Consider the following 23,375-nt stretch of genomic DNA (forward strand, 5'->3'; position numbering starts at 1 on the left):
TACACTGTATGTAGTCCTTGCAGTAAGTAAAGTTGTTTAAAAGTATCACATAGGTGTGGGCAATTATTACTTTCTCGTCCATCTGCCAGAGCTGTCTTGCAATTTTCCAATCAAATCTGTTAAATCCACCCATTTCCATCCAGAATTGCAGAGAAAAAGAAAAACAGTAGCCAAGCACTTAGCACACAGCGGCTGTACTGCAGCTGCTTCACAGTAAAAGCCTTATAAAGTAAAGGCCAACCATTTCTGCTCTGTATGAATTTGACTCAATTTTGCAGTTGCGTATGCTTTTATGCAAATGCCTTACAGTACAACAAACTAGCTCCTGATCAGCAGTCTAAGCATAGAGGGTGCTGTATGTTGTGCAGATTGTAAAGCCCTCTAAATAAAGTGATTTAATAAATACAACTGGCTTGACTGGACTGCTTGTTTTTCCTACATGACGGCAACCGATTTCCCCATGAAACTGTGAGAATAAGGCTTTGTATGCCTCATGGAAATATTTCTGTAAAACTGATTGATGGAATTGACTTGGAAAATATTGTGAATGCTTTTGCCCGTCTCGCCTACCCCCTAAGATCTATTAGTAAAAATGAATGTGTGTAGTGTTTGAATACTTGGAAATAAAGTTCTAATCCACATCTTTCTGTTATTTCTCCTTTTAATGAGGCGCTAATGGCACAAATGGGCCAATTAGCATAATCGGTGAAACCAAGTGATCTCAAGTTTTCCAAAACCCTTGTACTTGTTGTTGTTGTTGTTGTTACCACATTTGAATTAACCTCACTAGGAGATATTACAGGAAACAATTGCAAATCACATGAGCACTTTAATGTTGAAGGTGATTTTTTTCAGTTTTAAGTTTGAAATCTCTAAATGTAATAAAGATTGCTTTATGATACTTGCTCAAATGTATCTTGCAGTCATGCACATTATAAATGACATGTATGGGTGCAACAACAGCTTTCTGTTAGGTGTGTGTTATTTGTATAAGTAAATGCCAATATATCACAACTTTGTAGCTCCTGCTCCTTGCATTCAAATACTTACTTACACATTTAACCTTCTCTGTGAATAACACCAGTTTGCACATGAACAAGGTCTCTGGGGGTTTTACTACAACAGCTGAGGGTATAGCTGTTTTTAGTGAATATGTGTGAGGAAGAAGTAAAAGCAAGTTAAGCCTAACCCTTAAAGGGAATGCTGTATTATGGTGACTGTTTCCCAGGCATACAGATGGTTGTGCCTTATAAACTTCTGTTTTAATTACACTGCCAGCAGCAGCCTAGAGGCCCCCTCAGCATACTGGCTCCATATCTTTTCACATCAACTGGGTCTGTCAGACAATATATGCATGCTCAGGCTCCATCCAGGACATGCAAAAATGTGTTCCCATGTGTTTTCTGGGATATTGAGCCTTTTTTTCACATTATGTGTTCATCCCATTGTACCCCAACTCTGTCTCAAATATTCCAGCCAGGGTCAGGAGAGGGGTCACATTGTGTGAGTGTGTGTGTGTGTGTGTGTTTCATGAGCAGGAATGTGTGATGTCATTCAACCAAAAAGGGGGAACTGGCACTGTAAGTAGCCCCCCTCAACCTCAAGAAAATCACACCCATACAGTAGTAACAGTATAGTTATATGGGTTTACTCCGCTACATAGATTGTTCATGAGATGTGGGAAACTTTAAAAACTTGTGTCAGAGTGCCACAGGTTATTTATCTACCCATGCTGGTTATTCAAAATCAAGTGGGTATGTATGGGTAAGCAAGATATTACTGTTACAAGATATAGTGAACATTTAAGGTACATTTTCAACTTGCTAAATGTATCCCAAAATAATTACCCATCCAAACAAGTAAAAAAAACACCTCAAATGTGTACTTATGTTCAGATGGCTACTTAATTAATGCACTTAATTATATTCCACCACTGTCCACAGTAAAAACTCCTCATGCTACCACTTCAGCCCTTTAATTTTATGGAGCAAAAGGAAATTGCTGAGGTGTTTTGATGACTCAAAGAGAAGCGGCAGAGTCAACCAGCTCTCGGCATTTTTAAAAATGACACAGGATGTAAGGACCAGTTTCAAGGGCTGACCAAGCGGACGAATATCTGCCCCCAGGTTCCGCTTTTTAACACAAGCCATCGCTAGTTTATATGTAAACTCGCTGCTTTCAACTCAACTCTTACTTGTGGCTTAATTTGAGCACTGCACCTTTAAAAACAAACTGTTCCCAGCGTTCGGTCCCAACCGGCGGCCACGTACGGCTCCGAGCTCCAACGGTTATCCCACGGTCTGGTCGTTAACTGTAGACTACATTTATCAGTTAACGACACATCAGCTCTTTAAACTATTTTGAAGTGTTTTTTTTTTTTTGCTTGACAGAGGTGCGGAGGATAAAGTTTTGAATGAAGGTTCCCCGCTGGGACTGTAAAGCAGGAGGAGGGGGCAGTTTGTGGGGTCGTCCAGGCTATCGGATCTGGGATCTGCTCACATTTATAACCAGACAGACGGCGGCTTGTTCTGGCCAGAGCTGAGCTGGGCGGACGGGCAGTTTCACCGAGGAGGACGCAAAGTTTTACACTTTTAATTGTTTACCCCGGACGATAAAAAGAAGGGGAAAGTTTGGAATAACAGAAAAGTTTCACCCCGCGTCTCCTGTCAAGACTACGAGCTGCTGGACTGTAAGCTAATAATTTACTCTGGAAATATCTATCTTCTTCAGACTTGTGATTTAGTTCGGCTTTAGCCTTTAAATATAACTACTTGTAACTTTACTTTATTGAAGCAGACAGACAAAGTATCTTCAATATGGATAAATACGAGGATTTAGGACTCGAGGCGAGTAAGTTTATCGAGGACTTAAACATGTATGAAGCATCCAGAGATGGTTTATTTCGCACGAGGAGGGATGCAGGAAATAACCCCGACTTTGAAGAGACAAGAAAAGTTTTTGCATCTAAAATGACTAAAATACACATGCAGAAACACCAAGAGGAGATGGCAAAAAACAACCAGGCCATGAAAATGAATGGGGGCCACAACAGCACTTATTACACCAAAGACAGACCGCCCATAAATAGTTACAGGCAGCCGGGTGAAGCGGCAGCGAAGCCCCCGATACTTTCTGGCCCTGTGCCGGGCACCACGGCTGGGAATCAGTACGCACAGTTTGACGGCCAGAAACACCACACAGGCAATCAGTCTGAACTTCCAGCCGGCAGGGCATATGGCTACGGAAACAATTACGACAATAAGGAGCGCTTCGAGCCACATTCGTACCAGCACAACACCCCTACTCCCCCCAGCCCAGGAAACGCGCCTCATAGCGCGCCCACACATGCTCGTCACCCGGCCAGCCAGCCGGCTGCTTGGGCCCCATCCACAGAGAACCAGCTTTCCCCATCTCTGTCTGGGTTTGGGAGCAGCAGTTCATCTCAGCAGCAGCCCCAACGCCAATCTCCACCTCCCACCGCCAACAGTCTTCCGTCCCAGCAGAATCAGGCTGTTACCCCGTCTGTAAACCAGAGTCCACCCTCCTCTGCTGGGCCAGCCAGGGGATGGGCGGGAAAGCCCTCTGGCTCAGCAAAACCAAACCTCATCCCTGCCCTGCCTCTGAGTGCCTTCACAGGAGGAGCAGACTTCCACATTGAGCAGCACTCCACACAGTCTGCAGCCCACTACGCACCACCTTCTCCAACCTCGAGACCCTCTGGCAGCCATAATGGTACTGTGGCAGCTTCTTTGCTCCTACCTGCACCTTCTGAAACACCTCAACCCAAAGCCCAGGTGACATCTGCTGCCTTGATGCCTGGCAATGTCTCCAAAATCAGCAGCCAGGTTCAAGGTCAGAGCCAGATACCTGGCTGCGGACAGGCCGCCAGTGCTGAAGCAGAAGTCCTGTGCTCCCCCAAGCCTGTCCAACTACTCTGCCAGCCTCTCCTCAGGCAGCCCCCTGAGCAAGGGCTTTCAGCAGCGGAAATAAAATTAGAAGCCCTCACTAAGCGGCTGGAAAAAGAGATGGATGCCCAACCAAAGGCTGACTACTTTGGTAAGACAGTTTAGACTACCCAGCTCCAACAAGGGGCTTCTGTCAGTTAGGCCACTGCTGTAAAACCCATTGAACGACAGAACCACCCACCCACAGTTCAGAACATAAATCCACTTGTTTTTGATGTCATATTTACACACTCGCACACGGTCACCCTTTGTCATCCTTCTTCTGTGTTTTGCTCACTTGTGTCTGTTTCTGTGGCTTAATTAGTAGTGCACCCCAGTTGTCTTGTCTTTGTTTGGTGGCATTCTTGTTGGTCTAAGCTGATAAAATAGCTGAACTTATTAGGCAGACGCCGTGGGAGGCCTCTCCTTTTCTTCTGTGGAATGCAGACAGAATAATTTTCTAATTTGTTTAATGTTAAATGATTCATTGTCTGCCCTCTTGGCAGCTGAAACAAGCCCTCTTGCATTAAAAAGTGGGGCCAAGGCCAGAAGGAAGAATGTTGCCCTCTAATATCCACCAAGAGATTTAATGGATTACTATTGAGGCAACATTGATGACAAAAGTCATTAGTGAGAATTGAATCACTTTCGTCAGATCTGTGCACCATTTAAGTCTGTGATTGTTTTAATGTTCCATCCCATGTTGAGTTTGTTTGACAGTGGCATTCACTGTTTCCTGAATGATGTCATTACTACAGACCTGCGCTTGCACATTTCTCATGACTCTTTTTATGAGCTTGCCATTCATGCTTGCGCACGTGATGAACACATGCGCACAGGAAAAATGATAACGACTAACAACACCTGTGACTATTAGTTCTAGCATTCAGGGGCACATTTTTAATTTAGACAACACATGTTTTAAACGTATAATATTGAGTAAAGATTATAATCAATACATAAAGACACTGGCTGAGAAACAGAGGTAGGCAGGGTTGTTGAAGAATGTCAGCAGAATATTCTGGTTTCTGTTCCTCATATCACTGCCTGTAACACTTCGGCTGCTCTATCTGGACTGTAGAAGTGCTATCAGGAAATTAATGCAACATGCTTTGCTGTGAAGTCAGCTGACAGGCTGTTGTCACAGATACAGTAAATAGGTGAGATGTACTGTATGCTGCTGAGCGTGTGTTTGTTGTAGAGCGAGCTGGTGCTCATGTGGTGGCCAAGGCCATTCATAAAAACGGGACGTCCCACTAGACAATGAGAAAAACAGAGCGTGAGATGGGTGATATCCTGCTGCAATGTCACGGTTGTAATCACAGCCTTCCTCAGCCCCCTGGTGTGCTTATATCTGTGTGTATAAGGGAAGATGTTCTGGCATATGTCACTGTCACGACAAGGCTCATAAATAGCACAGAGAAGTGAATATTACGGATGTGTGGGTGAACGCAGTTTGCTATCAGTGGAAGTGTAGGTCTAAAAGTAATACAGTACATGTCTTTTTTTCACACACGTTCCCACATAACCCACACACAGTTCCTGTACGGAGTTTCCCAGTAGGCCATGGCTCATCCTCTGAGTCATGCTTTTATGCCAGAAAAAACTTGTGTAGGCTAGTTTTCTTCACAAAACTTAAGTCCTGTCATAGGAGACCTTCATAGTTGTGAAAAATATATGTATATGCAGACTTTTTAATTGTTAGGTTAAAGCTAATGTTTCTTTGAGCTTGACGGGCCTGAATGTGCCTCTGCCAGTGCGGTGTTTAACGGATCCAATCTGAGCTGTGTCCATACACAGGGCTGGGATTCATCAGAGTTCCCAACTGTACACCGAGTGCTGATTGGCATAACTGCAGCTGGAGGTTCTGGGGAAATGAGTCCGGTGCCAAACGGCTGCACCAGGGGAACACTGAGGAATGTCTGAAGGAAGAGAGCAAGGAATTTTTTGAAATGAGGTCTTAAGATACAAAGGGGGGGGGGGGGGGTCCCAGATGAGTTTAGAGGTGCCCGCGGTGCAGTTGCATGGATGAGCAGACAAACAGAGCGATTTAGGGACAAGTTTGTGGATGTTCCTTTGTCTTTGGACACAAGAGCCTGAGAGGATGTGAGATTTATAGACAAGTTCATCCAAGAGGGGAGAAGTGGTGGGACATCCCAGTGTTCTGCCTCCCCTCTTCCTCTGACTTTCTCACACACGCACACAGACACCCACACACACTCACACACACACATTCAGTTGAATGTTTAGTGTTGTGTTGAGATGGAGGATTAATTTATCCCATCTGGCTGTTGAGTGGAAGTCTTCGTCTTAACTCTTCCCAGGGATTCTTGGCTTCTGCTCTGGCAGGCTTTTGGAGGCTGACTTTTTTGTGTGTGTGTGTGTGTGTGTGTGTGTGTGTGTGTGTATGTGAAATCCTCTCATGCACGTCTATGTGTCTCTTTGTCTATGATTATATGCCCTGCGGTATTTGACTGAATTTAATGTGGTTTGTCATTTCTGGGTGTGGTGTCTGTGTGCGCTGTGGTAAAAGTTAGAAAATGAAGCCATAGGTGACACAGCATTCAGTAAATTTCAGTGAATGAGAGTGCGATGTAGATACTTTTGCTACTTTTAAAGTTAAATGTATATCATGCGGTGGATGTGTTTATAGGTGGAATATAGTTTCATTTTTAGTTAGCATTTTATTGCTCAGTCCTTTTAAAGTTATACTTAAAAAATGTAATACTTATAAATACTCTAAATACTTATTCTACAATAGGTAGACTGCACAGTACACACCTTCTACTTCCTTTTAAATAGTTAGATAAAGTAGTGGATAAACATTTGAAATAACTAACCAGAAGCAGTGATGGAATTACGTTTAGGCTACTCAAGTACTGTACTTTTGTACAATTTAGAGGTACCTGTACTTTACCTAAGTATTTTTCATTTTCTGCTTCTTTGTACTTCTCCACTACAATTCAAAGGTAAATATTATACTTTTTACTCCACTACATTGATTTGATAGCTGGAGTTAGTAGCTACATTACAGATTAAGATTTTGTATTATGACATATTATTATAGGTTAAGATAAGATACGATTTTATTGATCCCTGGGGGGAAATTCCCAAGCTACCCTACTCAAATGTATTTTTTTGGCACTTTGAGCACCACAAGCCGAGTGGCATCAAATTCCAATATACTCGAGAGAAGGCAGACAACTTTACGGCCGATATCTCCAAAACTCGACAACTCACACCAAAACAATCTAGATGGATAAATAGCACTACAGGTAAGAGAGTAAAAGTACTTCTTCCACCACTGGCTAGAAGTAATGGAAACAGTGGAAATAGTTACCTAAAATGAATGGATTGCAACTTTTAAAGTCAAGGTTTTATCATGTTGTGGATGTGTTACAGATGAATCTGAATCCTTGGGGCTAACACTCAATAGCTGCTACGTTGTGTAGCAAGGGTCTTGTTTTCAGTCAGTGGCATATTGGCCAGCAAGAAGCAGGAGGGGGGTGAAGTTTTGGCTGCATGTTTTGCTTCCCCTTCCCCCACTTGAAGCAAGAGGTCAGTCCCCTGAATAATCACACTGTTTTGGAACATGGGACTCTAGCCAAAAGCAAATTTTTTAGTGGCCCAGTCGGCGAGGAGGTTACTAAAAAAATAAGGAATTTTTGGTCCCAAACAGGAAAAGAGAAGAGAGAATGGATTTTTACTGCATTTTTGTTCTCATGGGGCATACAAATCAAAGCTATAAAAAATGTAAAGGAATAATGTTCTTGGCTCAGTGTCAGATTGTAAAAAAGTCCTGAAAAAGCATAGTGTACTTTACTGTACGTGTACTGTTTTCCTGAGAATCGTAATCCTGCTATATTGTTTGTTTTCTGGCATGAATTGTTTGTTGTCAACATTTACAGAAGAAAAGCAGAGAATGTGATTTAAAGGGCCTTCATTCATTTCAGTAGTTTGAGGGCATGACTACATTCTTGTGTTTTCATGTAAACAAGATAGCTTACATAAGAGCAACATTCTTCTTTCTAATATTATCCCTCTATTATCTCTAAATCTTCTTTCCAGCCATTGGGGCCCCTGATGATGTGTCCTCTGTTGTGGCATTAGGAGAGGCTTTAGTTGAATTATATATAGCCCAGTTGCTTATTGTATTACTAAAGGTCTATGAAGAGAAACATTTGAAGAAGGTTATTAAATGTAACAGTGTGTTTTTGGAAGAGGCAGCCGTGTGATGTGTGTTGGATACAGTGGAAACAGAAGTTTCTTTGTTAGTGTTCGAGGAGGACCTGGGCTGGGCTGGGCTGGGCCACGCTCTTCTGCTGAGCTCTATTTCTCTGTCTCCAGGGAGTTTTTCTATAAAAGCATACACACACAAATAACCTCATGGACACACACCCACCCTCACACTAAAAGAGAAGCTCATGGTCTTGCTTTCACCTTTCATCAATGCCACAGCCCCTTCTGTTAGTGTTACTTTAACTTATTACTTCATGATCATATCATACTGTATCTGATTGATTTAGCAGCTAGCTGACTACCCATTAGGGTCAGCAGTGATGGGGGTTGTCACTTGTCACAGTCCATATGTCAGTTGCCATATCACACCTTGTCATACAGTGGATGCTCAGAGGGAGAGAAGGAGATTGGCAGGGAAGTGGAGCGATGAAAGATAATATTTTCATGCCAGGTCTTAGGAAAGTAGTATTGCATCCAAAGCAGTTCCAGATAGAAAATTGGTATATATTGATCACACGGAAACACTATGTTGTTCATGAGCTGTCCAAGGTCAAAGGAGACATTATGAAATATTGCCTGGCATGCTCCTCATGTGTTGCTTTTTTAAAGGCCCGAACTGGTATACGTCACCCAATGCACAGAAGAGAAAAGTCTTGCTTTCTTTGTTTTTTGGTATTTTATCTCTTTTTGACATTTTTTGTTTTCTCTGCACACACTTTGCAAATCTTGCTGGCTTGGATGAGTGGATTTATTAATATTAAGTAGACAGTGTCTTGATATCAAGCCACACTGACTGTGTGTGTTGTTAGGGTAGGAACGTTTGGATTTTTATCACAGACTTTATTAACAGACTTCTCAGTCTCCAAGCCAAGTCAAATAAGCAAATAAGGATATATTTCCCCTTTCAATGATACAGCCTGCTAACCAGCTTCCTGACTTTTGTGAAGGGATTTTCTCCATTGTTTTTGTCTGGTTTAATCTGGATCATAGCCTCCACAACTCTTTACTCCCTATTGTCTTGATATTATAAACTAACAGAGTCTTAATTTACATCTCAGATTTAGTATTTGATTAAGTATGGATTAAGTGACCACATCAGTAGGTGTGTTGTATAGATCTAACTGTAAAAGTGACTTAAATGTGTGACTTTTCTGAATTTCTCATATGCTGTGTTGTCTTCCAGGAGTCTGTGTTAAGTGCAACAAGGCGGTGTATGGAGCCAACCAGGCCTGCCAAGCTATGGGTAGCCTCTACCACGACAGCTGCTTCACCTGTAGTGCCTGCAGTAAGTACATACACATAACATACCTTCTCTAAGCCTTTTACTCCCATTCAAACACTTTCACCTTCTCTCCTCTGTAAATGTAAAGCTCATGTCACCTCCTAACTAATAGGCTGCCACAGACCTCTGTTCTCTTGAATTGAAAGTGCTACCTTCTTCTTCAGTCGTTCACTGGCCTAAGCAAAAACACACAATTATTTTGGGATTACTGTCCTGTACTGCTGCTGTTTGGTTTCTGGGTGTGCCAGTCACTCCTCCAGCCCACACAAAGACACACAGAGCACACCGACCTAATTCACTCATCAGTCAATAAAATAACTTGTAGTATCTGAATGTGTGTGAATGAGAGTGTATCCAAGTCTTGTGCAGAGCTTGAGACTGAGAATCATTGACTTAAACACAAATAATGCTTGAGAAAGGCGGGGATTAAGCATCAGCGTGTACTTCGTGGCACTTGTAATGAAGCAATAATGGTTTGTCACACCTTGTACTGGTTAGCTACAGGGCTCCTTTGTGTAAAAATACTTACAACAACTTCAAAGACAATAGCTGTTCTTTGTTTGTTTGTATTCTTTTGGTTTTAATTACATGAGGCAGATGCAGTTTTAACTTTTAAGACAGAATGAGTTTAAACAAACTACATGTATGTTGGAACATAGTCATTCAATGCTGCACTGGCCAGGTTTTTGGTTTTACTTTAGTCAGGTAAACTGTCTAAACTGACAATTAGGTACAGCTTGGTATCAGTTGAAGTTCATATCCCTGTCCGATGTATGTGTGACCCGTAGCTTCCTGGCTGGACAGAAGTGCACTTCCCTAGCTGAAGTATGACCTGGCTTTCTGCTTCAACCAATTAAAATCTCTGTCCCAGTTATCAGATGGTGGGTATGTGGAGTATTTGTGGCACTGCGGTGACCTCTGCTCAGGCTCATTATCCTGCAGCACCTTTAACCTTGCTGGTTATGCCCCCAAATGTATGATTAACATCTCTTGTGTTTACTTTTACCCTCCGTCCTATGTGTTTATACATGTGTGTGTCTGTGAGAGAGAGAGCAAGGAGATGAAAAAGAGAAGATTGTGGCTCAGAGTGAAGCTGATGTCTAAAGTGGGCTGAGAGAGAAGTTTATACACTACATACCTCTCATAGCTTGCTCCATGTGAGGGCATAAGGGTTGTGCTCGCTGTGAGTGGCCCCAGGGAAAAGCATCTCAGCTGGGGAGGAATGCAGGCATAGGGGCCCTCTGTAGGTCTGCCTCCAGGAGGATAATGGGTGCTGTTATGTCAGCTGGACGCAACAAGATGGGAGTACAGTGCGGGACAGGGAGACCATTCAGTGGGAGCACACCACCCACCACACGCAGCCAGTATGCAGGGGCACACTGATTATTTATTTTTATATATATACATACTCATCGTCCTCCAGAATCTGTATGTCAAGGCAACTGTCACGCTACACTTGTTGCATAACAAGTCTTTATGACTATGAACTTCCTCCCATGCCACCAGTTCCCCCAAGGTGACTGAGAGGCAAAAGAACATTCCCGGTGGCTAGCCGAGCTCAGGCTGCATGTCTGGGATTCACTGTTTACGAACAGTTAATGGCACAACCCAATTCCAGTTGGAGATTAAGCTCAAATTCGCAATCAGGCGAACTGGTTTACACAGTAGCCAACTCGAATAATCTGTGTTAATTTCAGAAAAGAGGGAAATAGAAGCAATTCCCTCTTCTTCTCTTCTATATGAGATTCTCGCATTTTTTTCCCTGTATATTTTTATTCAAAATGAAATGCAGGTAGAAATGACTTAACAGCTATATGTGCCTTCCTGATGACCACATTAAGTTTCTTTTTTTTTGATGGTAATTTTAAAATACTAAGAGAACACCAGTGCCAGGCGTGACTTGAGTTTGTAAGGAACAGTGGCACACAAATCCCCTATCAGATTCTACTTTCATAATATCAGCCCCTTATCCCAGCCAGTCGGTTTTGGAGAATACAAACAAGGATCTGATTGGTCCTGAATCCACTGGTATGTTAACATGTGGTGGGTAGATTGTCAGGATCTTGACCAAACATTCCAGGTGCTGTTCACAGTCAGAGAAATGCGTTCAGACTACCAGAAATACTTCTTTTAAATGCAGAGAAGTTATTCTTTTGTCAATTGAACATCCATAGATATCTTTAGCAGGACAGGAAATTACTTTAGGTGAGACTAAATCTCAGAACAAATGTGAAATTGGTATAAAAGAGATGCGACTCTTTTGCTGAGATGTCTCACTTGAGTAATTTACTCACCGGAAAGAACAGGGTTGAGGCTCAATTAGGAAGTCAAGGCAGGGTCATTGTGAATCTCTTATTTTCTGAATGGCATTACATAAGGGAATTCAAAGAATGTTTTAATTAGAAAATGGCCTTGTGTTTTGTTCTGTCCCTCAGGTATTTTACATTTTTATGAAGGCACAGTAGTCACTGTTCTTTCTGGTGCATTTCAAATAGTCAGCCCTGACTCCTGACTTTAATTAAGCTCTTATCTTTCCGCAAGGCTCAGAGCCTTCCCTCTCTTACTCACTGGGAAAAAAGACAGGAATGTGAAGAAGAGGAATGGCCCATATCTCACATTCATCCCCTTCGTCCTTCCCTCCTTCCTTTAGGGACACAGTTCTGAGACTGTCAGTAATTACCCAAGGCCAGTTCCACACCTTGACCTGGTCTCTTAAGTTAGTTATTGTGTGAGCCTTGACAGACATTGGTTGCTGCCTGACCATTATTATTCTGTTAAAGTAAGATAATGTCATTTTGAATAATTGGTTCAGAGGATTTCACTTGCCATTGATGAAAGATGAATCATGAGGTTTCAATTAATTTATTTTTTCTATTTGTATACTGTGTGAAATTCAGGCTCATTTTCGAAGAACAACAGAGTTTATTGCTTTCTTTGACCCTTCCAGACAGTCAAATTATGACTTTCAATCAATTGTACTAACTTTAAGACAACAGTAGGGGTTTTAGTAGAGATTAGTAAGGTCAACCTCTTTGGCTGAGCTCTTTTTGTTCGCAAAATATTGCTTGGCTTACAGTGTCTCAATATATTGCAATATATTGAATCGTAACCCCTGTATCATGATATGTATCATATTCCCAGATTCTTGCCAATACACAGCCCTACTTTTAGCTAATACAACATTTTTTAAAAAGTATCTAACAAGTAACAAATCAAGTTCAAATTAATCAAGTGCTTGATCATATGGATGCAAAAATCTTCATCAGTAATGTCCTTTATGGCCTAATATTCCCAGAGATATTAAAGGGATAGCTACCACAATATAAAGGGTATGACAAAATGGTAGACAATATATCATCTCATGGTAAATACTGTCCTATTGCCCAACTCTGCAATGTCCAATACAGGGATGTGCCAAACTATTTTTTTCAATGCTGACTAGTTGTTGACTTGTTGTCCTCCAGAAACGGATCCCTGTATTTAAAATGTCCTTTGCTGGGGTTATGCTTATGACTGCATTTCTTCTCTGTCTTAAGAATGAAACTGTGTAATTCCTAGTGGCTAAATGACTGTGTAAGACTATCAGGATACAAGTAATCAGGTAACCCCTCCTCTCCCCTGCTGCCCCCTCCCTCACCTCCCACTCAGAAAATGTGAGGAATGTTCCCCTTTCCTGTGGGACCTGGGCAAGAATAGCTATGTAAAGTGAGCAAAGAGGTTGCTGTGTGTCTGTGTGTGTGTGCTGCTATAAGAAGCCAGATCCAGACCATAGAACTATTAAAGCACACAGACAAACAAGAAGCACACGTAGCATGTGGAAAGACACCAGAAAGGAACAGAGAAGAGGAATAGCAGGTCGTTGTAAGTCTTGGCCTGTTGTTGCCATGAAATCCAATAGAGTCGAGTGTTTAATCTGTTGCACCTGTCTAGTAATTGAATTTGATCAGCATTTACCCCACATGTGTTTGATCCAGATGTGTTCCTTGTCCTTAGTGCAGCCTGCTCTGTGTCCCAGCAATATTAGCCTATATTAAGACACCAGCACACCATAGATCCGTTTGTTTGATTTATCTGCCTGGGATTCAGCAGGATATAATGAATATTGCAAGAGGGTCCATTACCTTCGAATGGGTGTAATTAATCACCCTGGTCTTTATGCATTAGTGCTGTAACTTATTTTCTGAGACCAGGCTCATGGCTTTGCAAGATTTTCCACTAAGACATTTCAACATTCTATCACTGACTTACCTTTTCTTGTCTGCTTTAATCTACTTATTGTATTTTAATAATAAAAACGTTTTTTTTGAGAGTCCTGCTGTGTATTGCTCGAGTGAAATACAAATGGACTTATCTGTCTGTCTGTTTCTGCAGGTCGAAGGCTGAGAGGGAAGGCGTTTTACTATGTCGGAGGGAAGGTTTTCTGTGAAGAGGACTTTCTGGTGAGCGGTCAATACACAATCAATATCTAGTATACCTCAACTGAGGTATGTGGTCTTGTAACCTTTGTTGTGACTTCAGAAAAGCATTAGGTTAAGATAACACACAGTATTTCTCTCATACTGAGTTGGATTCACTTTCACCCAGTCGACATCTCCATTGTCTTAAGGTTTACAAATCTCTGATCACCTTTTCCTTAAATCATCATTCATCAGTGTAGCTTACACACTTACACACAAATGTAACCTATAATCGGTCAGCCTTCCACTTAAATACAAAATATCAGTTGGAGACTCTGACCTTGTGGCCCAGTTTTTAGCATCTAATGCAGCCGATTCATATCAGTTTCCTCCCTTGGGTGGGACTGGAAGGAGGTCAGTAACTGGAGAAGCTGCTTTGCTATGGTTTATAGGGTGGAGGGCGGTCAGGCTGTTCACACCAGTGCAGAATGACTGCGTGTACTAAACACAAATGAAAGCCCTTGGTGAAATTTGTCATAATTTCCAGCACTCATTTTCTAGCCAGTGTGCATGTTGTGTTTTAATGTGTTTTTTGGGTTAGGGGTTAGGGTTGCTGCAAGTATTTTTCCAACTCATCCTTGTATTCACACTGTCAATAGCTGTGTGCGTGTTTACCCACGGAGCCCTGTCTGTATAAAACCTCATCTAATTGCCTTTCCACCAAAAGGTCTTAGTTGCTCAATTAAAATCAAAATTTATACTGAATTAAATTTTCTCTGGCTCTGCTCCCTGTATGTGCTGTTAATTACATCTGCTCCTCTGCCAGGCCTGTTAGTGTTGCCTGCTCATACAGAATAACACATAATAAGGCTGAGCTGACTGATTTAAATACTGTATCAGTTAAATGCCAATCTCAAAGAAAGTGATTTTAAGCAGTTTTATGGGGGGATTTAGTACAACTATGCATGCTAAACCTTCGAGGCTACTTTGAATTATGCCTGGGAGACACTGTGGAGTTGCTTAGCGCTCAGTCTGAAACAGAGTCAGAGATTTCAGTCATCCGTTAAATAACCAAATTCCAATGACATCACTGTCGTCTTTTCTCTGTCTGTTGAAGTATTCTGGTTTCCAGCAGTCTGCAGACAAGTGCAACGCATGTGGACATCTGATCATGGACATGGTGAGTGTCTGTTACTTCTCTTCATTTGTGTGTACTTTTGTCTGTGTTTGTGTGTGTGGGTCAGAGCCAGGTGATCTCAGCAGAAACTTAGTTACTTCATCCTAAATGAGCTTTCTGTGGGTACATCTGGATAAAGACTCAGGAGGAAGCATTGGCTCTGCATGTGCATCTCTCTCTCTGACACACACACACACACACACACACACACACACACAAACAGTCTCAGGGGTAAAAACAGAACACACACACACAAAGCATAGGATCAAGTCAGGAAGTGTTGCAGCATACAACAGATTTTTCTAGACATTAGTCTACACATGTTCTCCATCCAGCAGACAGAGATGGAGGAGATGTCTCTGTTTTTATTGTGCTGCCTTAGCTTCACATCTGCACATTAAACATCTGTTGGGACTGTATTGTGTATGTTGTGTATCCTATGTACATGTTTCTGTATGTAACGTACAGTGTAATATCGTCTGCCTCTGTCTTAAATCTGCCAAAGAAGACATCGTTTATTTAATTGCTGTGTTTTTCTGTTAGCTTTATTTAATAGGTGTAATTACTTGTTATATTATCCTGAGTGTCTGAGTGGGCTTATTCTTAGCTTTGTCCTATTCCCAAATGCTGTCACGACCCACTATACCCACAGGGATCATTAAAAATTCATCTAATCTAAAGGCAAAGATTTTTTAAGAACAGTGACTATTTTAATTTTATTGGATACAAATAGTGAGGAAATATAAATTGCAGTAGCAGAATGAAATAATGAAGGACTGATGTCCTGATTTTCTTCACTCATTTCTCTCTATAGATCCTGCAGGCCCTTGGGAAGTCGTACCACCCTGGCTGTTTCCGCTGTGTCATCTGTAATGAGAGCCTTGATGGAGTGCCCTTCACCGTGGACACTGAAAATAAGATCTACTGTCTCAAAGACTACCACAGGTGAGCGTCACTTTACTTGTTACACAGTATTTCAAAGGAACACAAGCTCATGACCCGAATTTATCTGTGTTACAAATGTCTAGGTGTCATATTCCAAGTTAAATGACAGCACAGCCCCTTGACTTTCCCTACTGCAGGATCTGGTTGAGAAGGGTCGACTGAGTTTCTCGCTGCCACGTGTGGCAGACACATGAGAAGTGTAGTCAGGGATGAAAGGAGAGGGAGGGGGAGGGAGAATAGATCACTGTCCAGTCAGAGGTGTGAAGAGTGGAGTGTGGCCATGGCTCCTCTCGTCCAAACTCAACAGTATCATGCTGCTTAAGGACAAAAACAGAGCTTCTAACGTTTGAGTGAAAAATCTAAGTTTTGTGTGTCTGAGGAAAATTGATAATGCAGTAAAAATGATCAGCAGTAGCACATGTAGTATCTCAGCAGTTACAGACTTTCTTCTCCCAGCTAGGACAGCATGTACAGCACAGCCAGGCACATGGCCGATCAGTGTCTGGCAGCTCCCACATGTTCTCGACACTGATTAAATCAGACAAACCTTATTGTGTATACAGTATGTGTTTGACTTTTAGCCACAGTCATGCCCATCCACACTGAGAGGCCCTTTGTTATTCCCTCAGACTTCCAGGTGCCAGCCATGTGTGTGGAAATAATGAATTCATTTTGCTTTTTGTTTTTCTACTCCTTTTTGGATCTGGGGAATCACGTGTATCAGGGAAAGCCAGCACATCTGCAAACCCGGCATCTCCTTAGTCGGATCAGGATCTTTAATCTAGTCAGAGTCAGGAGGGACGGGTCGGGAGGGGGGCATCAAATATGAACTGTGACCTTTTATAGTCTTTGGATAGAGTGAATTTGAATTCAGGTGATTAATGAGCTGAATTCAGTTCACTTATGTGAGTGCAGTTCTAACAAATCTATGAACACTTGTTTCTCTATGCATCTCACTCTCCCAGGGTCCTGGCGCCTAAATGTGCAGCCTGTAACCAGCCCATCCTGCCCTCAGAGGTAAGCTAACACTCACCTTTATTTAGGAATAAATATTTTCATATGTTGTCTCTCCATATTATCATATTTTAACAAAATTCTCATATCAATTATGTTAAAAATTTCCGCAGGTTGAGATCTTAATCCTTTGAAAAGATTTACATTTGTTTTAAATGTACAGGATTCAGGTTTTGTTCTAATAAAACACTAAAACCATTTCCCTCACTTTTTACCTCAGGACTTTGAATACCTAAGTGGATATTTTAACATATTGATGTTAACATAATGCTCTGATAATTAGTACAATACTAATTTTATCCATATCACGTACCCATATGTATGTTGTGTATTTTGTTTGATTATGCTCCTGGCAGTGCAGCTTCTCGTGTCATGTTCGTTACAGCAGCACTATGTGTTAGTTGAAAGGCATGTCATGCCTTTATTAGTGAGCTGATGGTAGAGAGATGACAGGAAATCAGGGGAGAGAGAGATGGGGAATGACATGCAACAAAGCATTTCATAGCAAGTCCTGTTAACCCTGCCACAAATGCCTTACTTCTCAGTTTACAAGTGACTGTAACTTAAAATATTAAGTGATATACCAGTATCAACTACACTCAGCGGTTGCTGTTGACTGCAGCCTTGGTTGTATGTTTGGAAGATGAATGCCAGGTTTCTTATTTTCCCGGCAATATGCGACTGAAATGGATCTAGACATAACAATATGATCATAAGTTCATGGATTTTCTAACCTGACGCTTGTGAGCAAGGACTGTCAGTGGTGGCATATATGGCATCAGTTGTAGTGTATTAGGATCAAGCGCTGTCAAACCTCCAAGACAAGTTTCAATGTAGAGGAAGTGTAACATGAAATCCTGCATGGTGTGCATGATCAGCTTTGTGCCTTTATTACATCTAGAACAGAAAAAGTTTACTCTGATTTAATGTATGACAGTAAAGGAAAAAGGTAAAGTTTTTGTTTTTTTCTGAAGTGTATGTAAATATCTGGTTTCAACTGTATAAATCCTTATCTGCTCATGTTTACTCAGTTATGACCCAATCTCAGAACGTAACTGTGCAAGTAGCAGATAGTTCAATATAGCCATATTTCCATCTCTTCCCTATCTCTGTACTTTGATTTGATGTTTTGTTAAGGAAGAGTGGATGGGTAATAAGGAGGCTACGGTTCACACACAGACAGGACGTGCTGGCAAAAGCAAAGAAATGTCCAAAATTAGAGTTGACTTTGCTGGAATGTCCCCTGCCCTCCCCTTTGAGTAAGCAGTGAGGCCGGTATTTAGAGAAGAGGTAGTGTGTGTGTGTGTGTGTGTGTGTGTGCGTGTGTGTGTGTGTGTGTGTTGGGGTAGGGGGCTTAATCTGTCTTGTGCGTTTATGTAAGCTGTTGTACAGAGGGAGCTCCCTCTCAGGTTGACATTGTAACCAGAGAAATGACTGAAAAAGATACCTCCTGTCTCTGTGGACACAAATAACCAGGAGGACAAAGAGCACATAATCTGAGATACAAGATCTTTGTACAGATTTGTAAATGATTTTCTACAATCTTTGGCTCCTTGTGGCTGTACTTTGTGTCTATATCTATTTTTGCCAGTATGATTTGTAAGTCCTATTTTGTTACGAGAGTCCTGAGTATGAGTTTTTCAATAGTCAATTCAGAAAATATAATAGAACTTCACTGATAGTGTAACTTGAAGGGACGATTAACAAACCCTTAAGCTCCAAGGTTGTAATGCAGAGCAGACAGCACAGACATTTCAGCTCTTGGCTGACACCGGTGTGCACACGCTTTTTATCGATCTTTTGAAGCTTTTGTCAGACTGAACAGAATAAGACAGTGGAGTGTCTTCTGGCGAGATTGACTTCAGTTGCGTTTGTCTGTCTGAATTTCTTTCCAGGGGTCTGATGAAACCATTCGAGTTGTATCCATGGACAAAGACTATCATGTGGAATGCTATCACTGTGAGGTGGGTTAAAACACGTCACATTTCTCTGTTACAAAACTGAAAATTAAGCTTTGCATTTGAAAACATGCATGTTTAGTGGCTCTGAGCCAGGAACCCTCTGAATGGCTCATTAAGAGAAATCATAACGAGTAGATCCCTGATCTTAATTACAGTCTTGGCAGTAATTACATACTGCTTAGGAGAGCAGGTATGCAACACCTCATCATCCCTATCTCATCATTTTACTCCAGTGCCTCTTCCTTTTTTGTTTGCCAAAGGCTGATTGACAGCTGCTGTTCTTTCACTTCATATAAATAAAAATCAGTGGGCTGTGAGGAGCAGCTCCCTGTTAAAGTAGTGTTTAACTATTGAGTGGCTGCGTCTGTCTTTCAAGTAGCTCAAAGAGGAGCATCTTGACATTAGAATTTTGTTTTTGTAAACAGATTGCTTTCTTGAAAGTGTAAGCCATAACACAGATAAAGGAATAATATATCAACCAGAGCATATTTTTTTCTTTTCTCGGTATGCACAGATTTGAGATTTGCTAATAATGAGAAGTTTCAATCTTTTTGTAAATGTAGAAATTAACCTGTTCTAAATGCTGAATTTCTACACTCCTGAGGTAATTATTGCTGTCCAATCTTTCAGTGGTTGGAAATTAGGTCAATAGAGAGTAGAAATCGCACCACTTATCCTCTATTCTTTTATTCAAGCTCCTGTGACCTTTCACTGGAGGTGTCTCATCCTTGTTCCTCCTTTGTGTTGTTCAGGAATGTAAGATGGAGCTTAACGACGAGGAGGGTCACCGCTGCTACCCTCTGAACGGCCACCTTCTCTGCCACTCCTGCCACCTGAAGAACATCGAGCAGGGCTGCTCCTCTTCCATCACCTCCTCCTCCTACTAACACTACTGTAGGTGGAGGGAGACGCCTGGTGGATTTACAGAGGAACTGCCAAAGAGTGACGGACAGCTGGAGTGGATATGTACAATTCTTGTTGTAGAGGATTGATTAATGCAATTCATTAGACCATACTGTGGTTTGATGTGTATTTTCACAGGAATGTTAATGCCCAATCATTATGCCCAATGAGGTTTTGACCCAATAATGAAGTATTGTAATACATCAAAGCCCTACTTTGAATGTGGTGAAGCATTGCGTTATACCCGCTGCATACAGACTTGGCAGAAGTGTTTCCATATGATTTCTTTTAAATGTAAATATCAGTTGCATTGGCTGTGTAAATATCTGATAGTCAACTCATTTTAGATACCTTCAGCTTCACTTTCACACTTATGCTCTGAATTACATTTCAAAATTGATCCATAAAACATCTGTCTGAAGGTTCTAATAAGGATGATCATTTAAATCACAGCTACCTGATGTTTCAGTCAGAGACAAAGGATCATCTGCTGGTTCATCTGGCTAACTAAGCTAATGGAAAATAATGGTTTGATCATATGATACTCTGGATGCCTATTGTGCCTCCACATCAGTTTCTACATGCAATAATAACAGTTGGCGTGTATTTACATATAGTCTGAAACATACAAAAAAGTGACATTATTTGAACATTATTTTAAAAAGTCATAGCATAACAGTGATTCCTTCCTGTATAGAAAGTGTTCATTTTCTTCCCAAATGGTAACCAGTGGTAACCAGAGCCATTATTGTTGTTCATTTTCCATATGCAAATTACAGTATGCATTAAATGATATCAAATAATAATTTTTGAACACAACCATTCCATAGAAATGTTAACCAATGCCATCATCCTCAAGGTTGCTGTGCCTTTGTGTGCTTAAGGCTTACCATTTCACATTTTTACAACTGCTTCGGTTATAATGTAACAGCCATTATTTGTCACATGCAGTCTGTTCTAAGCACTCGGAGATAGATTTGTGAGTTCTCTACGCACCTATGAAGAGGTTGGTATTAGGCCTGTAGATCTATGTATTTTGTTACATTTGCAAACATTGTATATTTAAAAAAGATATATATTGTAGACCTATATTAATTTACTTTTGTTTCATTTTGACTTTTGTGCAAACCCCTTAAATATTAGTTTGATTTGCGGTGGGAAGTACAGTTTCGATTGCCTTCTTTGCTATTATTCATGTGTTATTCATGTCTTGAGTTTACTAACTTAATATTTGTTGCTTATCATTTGAGGTCCTTATTTCTTAGCCAACTGTAGTTACGATGAAGAGCAAACATACATATGTGTTGTATGATTGTTGTAAAGAAAATATTTAATAAATGCATTGCAATAGGCCAAACTTTCAATTTTGATTTGGCTCTTTTTTACAGTAGAAAAAGGTAAATTCATTAGCAAATCATATGATATCTTCAGTGAAGACAATTAAATATCTATTTAGTGGTACTTTTACAAGTGTATATATGCTTAATATTTATTAACATGCATTATCTGATCAACAGGTCCACAGTGTAATTCATGCATCAACACTGTCAGTAGTGGACAGTCATTATGTCCAAAGGGGCAGTGCGGACACGTTGGCTCTACGGTCCCCTGCCCTGCAGTGAAGACAAGGCATATGCATTATGCAACTCTTTAACTGGCGTTCCGATTGTTTTCATCGATGTCTACTAAGCAAGACCAGGTAAAGATTATATGTTCATAAGGTGAACCGAGCCAGTCAGGAGTCAAACCTAGAGTCTTCTGATCCGTAGTCTGATCCTCTTTTCGAATCCCACTCGTTCATAACTTGTTACGATCATATATGTGTGGCAGCAACTAAAATAACAGAAATCTGATGTAGGCCCAGAGCCAAACTAAGGATTTGTTTATGCGATGAAGACAAAGAATATGACAAATATGAGGATTATTGTTAGTTAATAGTGAATGTTAACACTGCGTTCTGTTTTGTTTGTGAGTCCTCTGTCTATTTCTCATATGTTGACTTGCAATAAAATAAAATAAAACGACAACAGAAAAAGAATAACCTTGTATTGATGTGCAGTGAGACTTCCCTCTAAGGGGACAAGTGGAGCCAAGCCATTGAAAATAAAATACATAATAAAGATACAAACAAAAATTTCAAGAAGCTGGAGGTTTGTCATCCCCCGTAACCTCGTTTCTCCAGCACATTTCAAGGATTGACTTACTTTCGAAATGTTTTTAAGAAGTGAAACAATCGTAAACGGTCGTTTTTTATTTTTGAAATTCCACCTGCAATATGGTCAATTCTTGGGAATGGAAATCTTGGTAGCGCTACAAGCGCTGATTGGCCATAGCATTGTGGTAGCAGACGGAAACGTGATTGGCTGTCATTACCAAGAATAACCTCGATTTACAGGTGGCGAGGCTCCAATGAAAGTAAGACAGATTTAGACATTGTACACAATCTTATTATAATATTACAGCTGTTAGTATGCAATACATTGTCAACAGTGAGAGTTTAGAGTCGGTCCGTTTCCTGGATGGACTCAAGAACGTTTAATGAGAAAGGAATCCATTACAACACTAGCCCGAGGACAGATGCTTGAAATCATACCTCGTAGACGTTTACTGTACATACTAGATGGTACAGACCTGAGAGAAAAGTAGTAGTAGTAGTGGGTTAGTATTCATAGGTTGTTTCAGTGACGAGAAAAAAAACATAAAAAAAAAATCGAGCCAGCCAGGAGTCGAACCTAGAATCTTCTGATCCGTAGTCAGACGCGTTATCCATTGCGCCACTGGCCCGAGTGATATCATCGGGTGGTCATATGTTCCTTTTAAGAGTAAATAAAATCGATTTCTGTAAAAACTATAGTTTTTATATAAACATGACATCTCCCCGGGCAGCTCCCGTATCCGGGAAATTTGGCTTCATTTTTGTGTGGGAGGTATTGGTCGTCCATTTTTATATTCAGTCTACTGTCAAAACACGTTGCCTGTGAGATATTATTTAGATACTGTCGCATTCTCAAAGCTAATGATCTAAAAACAAAACAAAAATTAAAACATTTTTAAAACAATCGACCTCGTTGCCCGCAATGCCCTCATTAGCCAGCAGATGTCGCGGTCGGAGGTTGATATCATTAAGTTAGAGAGTACTATGGTGTCCAACAAATAAATTAGCTAATGTGTCTGTAATAGTGCGCATTGATGACCACCCTTTACATTGTTTTATTATGTGATTCCATTTGATATTTAAAAAAGTATAACTATCAAAAACTACTAATTTTCTAGCATGTAGCCTATATAGCTATGCATTGCGCATCACTTTATCATTTTTTCTTGCACATTTGACCACCATAGAGAGAAAAACTCATTTGTGTGTGCAGTGGGCCATGCAACACAGAAGCAGAACTTTCTTGGCTTATGCGCTCAGCGAGCAATTTTCATTCAAGTGACTGGCCGCCATCTTTGAGTCTGGTGTCCAGTTCTTATAATAAATCCGTGCATGCTTTAAAAATAAAATTGGTAAAA

The 23,375-nt window shown here is 40.9% G+C and overlaps 1 protein-coding gene and 1 non-coding gene across 2 annotated transcripts; one reads left to right on the forward strand and one right to left on the reverse strand.

Moving 5' to 3' along the window:
* Positions 1-2,098: 2,098 nt before the first annotated feature.
* Positions 2,099-21,226, forward strand: LOC122881671 (Wilms tumor protein 1-interacting protein). Its single transcript, XM_044208161.1, has 8 exons — positions 2,099-4,056; positions 9,367-9,468; positions 13,837-13,904; positions 14,980-15,042; positions 15,854-15,984; positions 16,950-17,001; positions 18,894-18,962; positions 19,712-21,226. Exons 1-8 carry the CDS (start codon positions 2,817-2,819, stop codon positions 19,844-19,846), a joined length of 1,860 nt encoding a protein of 619 aa, XP_044064096.1. The 5' UTR covers positions 2,099-2,816; the 3' UTR covers positions 19,847-21,226.
* Positions 21,227-22,573: 1,347 nt separating this feature from the next.
* On the reverse strand, positions 22,574-22,646 carry trnar-acg. The gene has a single exon. It is a non-coding gene; the product is annotated as a tRNA-Arg (tRNA).
* Positions 22,647-23,375: the final 729 nt, after the last annotated feature.

The sequence above is a fragment of the Siniperca chuatsi genome, linkage group LG9 (assembly GCF_020085105.1).
Source record: "Siniperca chuatsi isolate FFG_IHB_CAS linkage group LG9, ASM2008510v1, whole genome shotgun sequence".
NCBI lineage: Eukaryota > Metazoa > Chordata > Actinopteri > Centrarchiformes > Sinipercidae > Siniperca > Siniperca chuatsi.

Excerpts from the sequence above, each read along its gene's own strand:
- LOC122881671 (XM_044208161.1), top strand. The coding sequence starts at position 2,817 with ATGGATAAATACGAGGATTTAGGACTCGAGGCGAGTAAGTTTATCGAG. Across the intron at positions 15,985-16,949 it reads TGTCTCAAAGACTACCACAG|GGTCCTGGCGCCTAAATGTG; the intron begins GTGAGCGTCACT and ends TCACTCTCCCAG. Across the intron at positions 17,002-18,893 it reads AGCCCATCCTGCCCTCAGAG|GGGTCTGATGAAACCATTCG; the intron begins GTAAGCTAACAC and ends ATTTCTTTCCAG.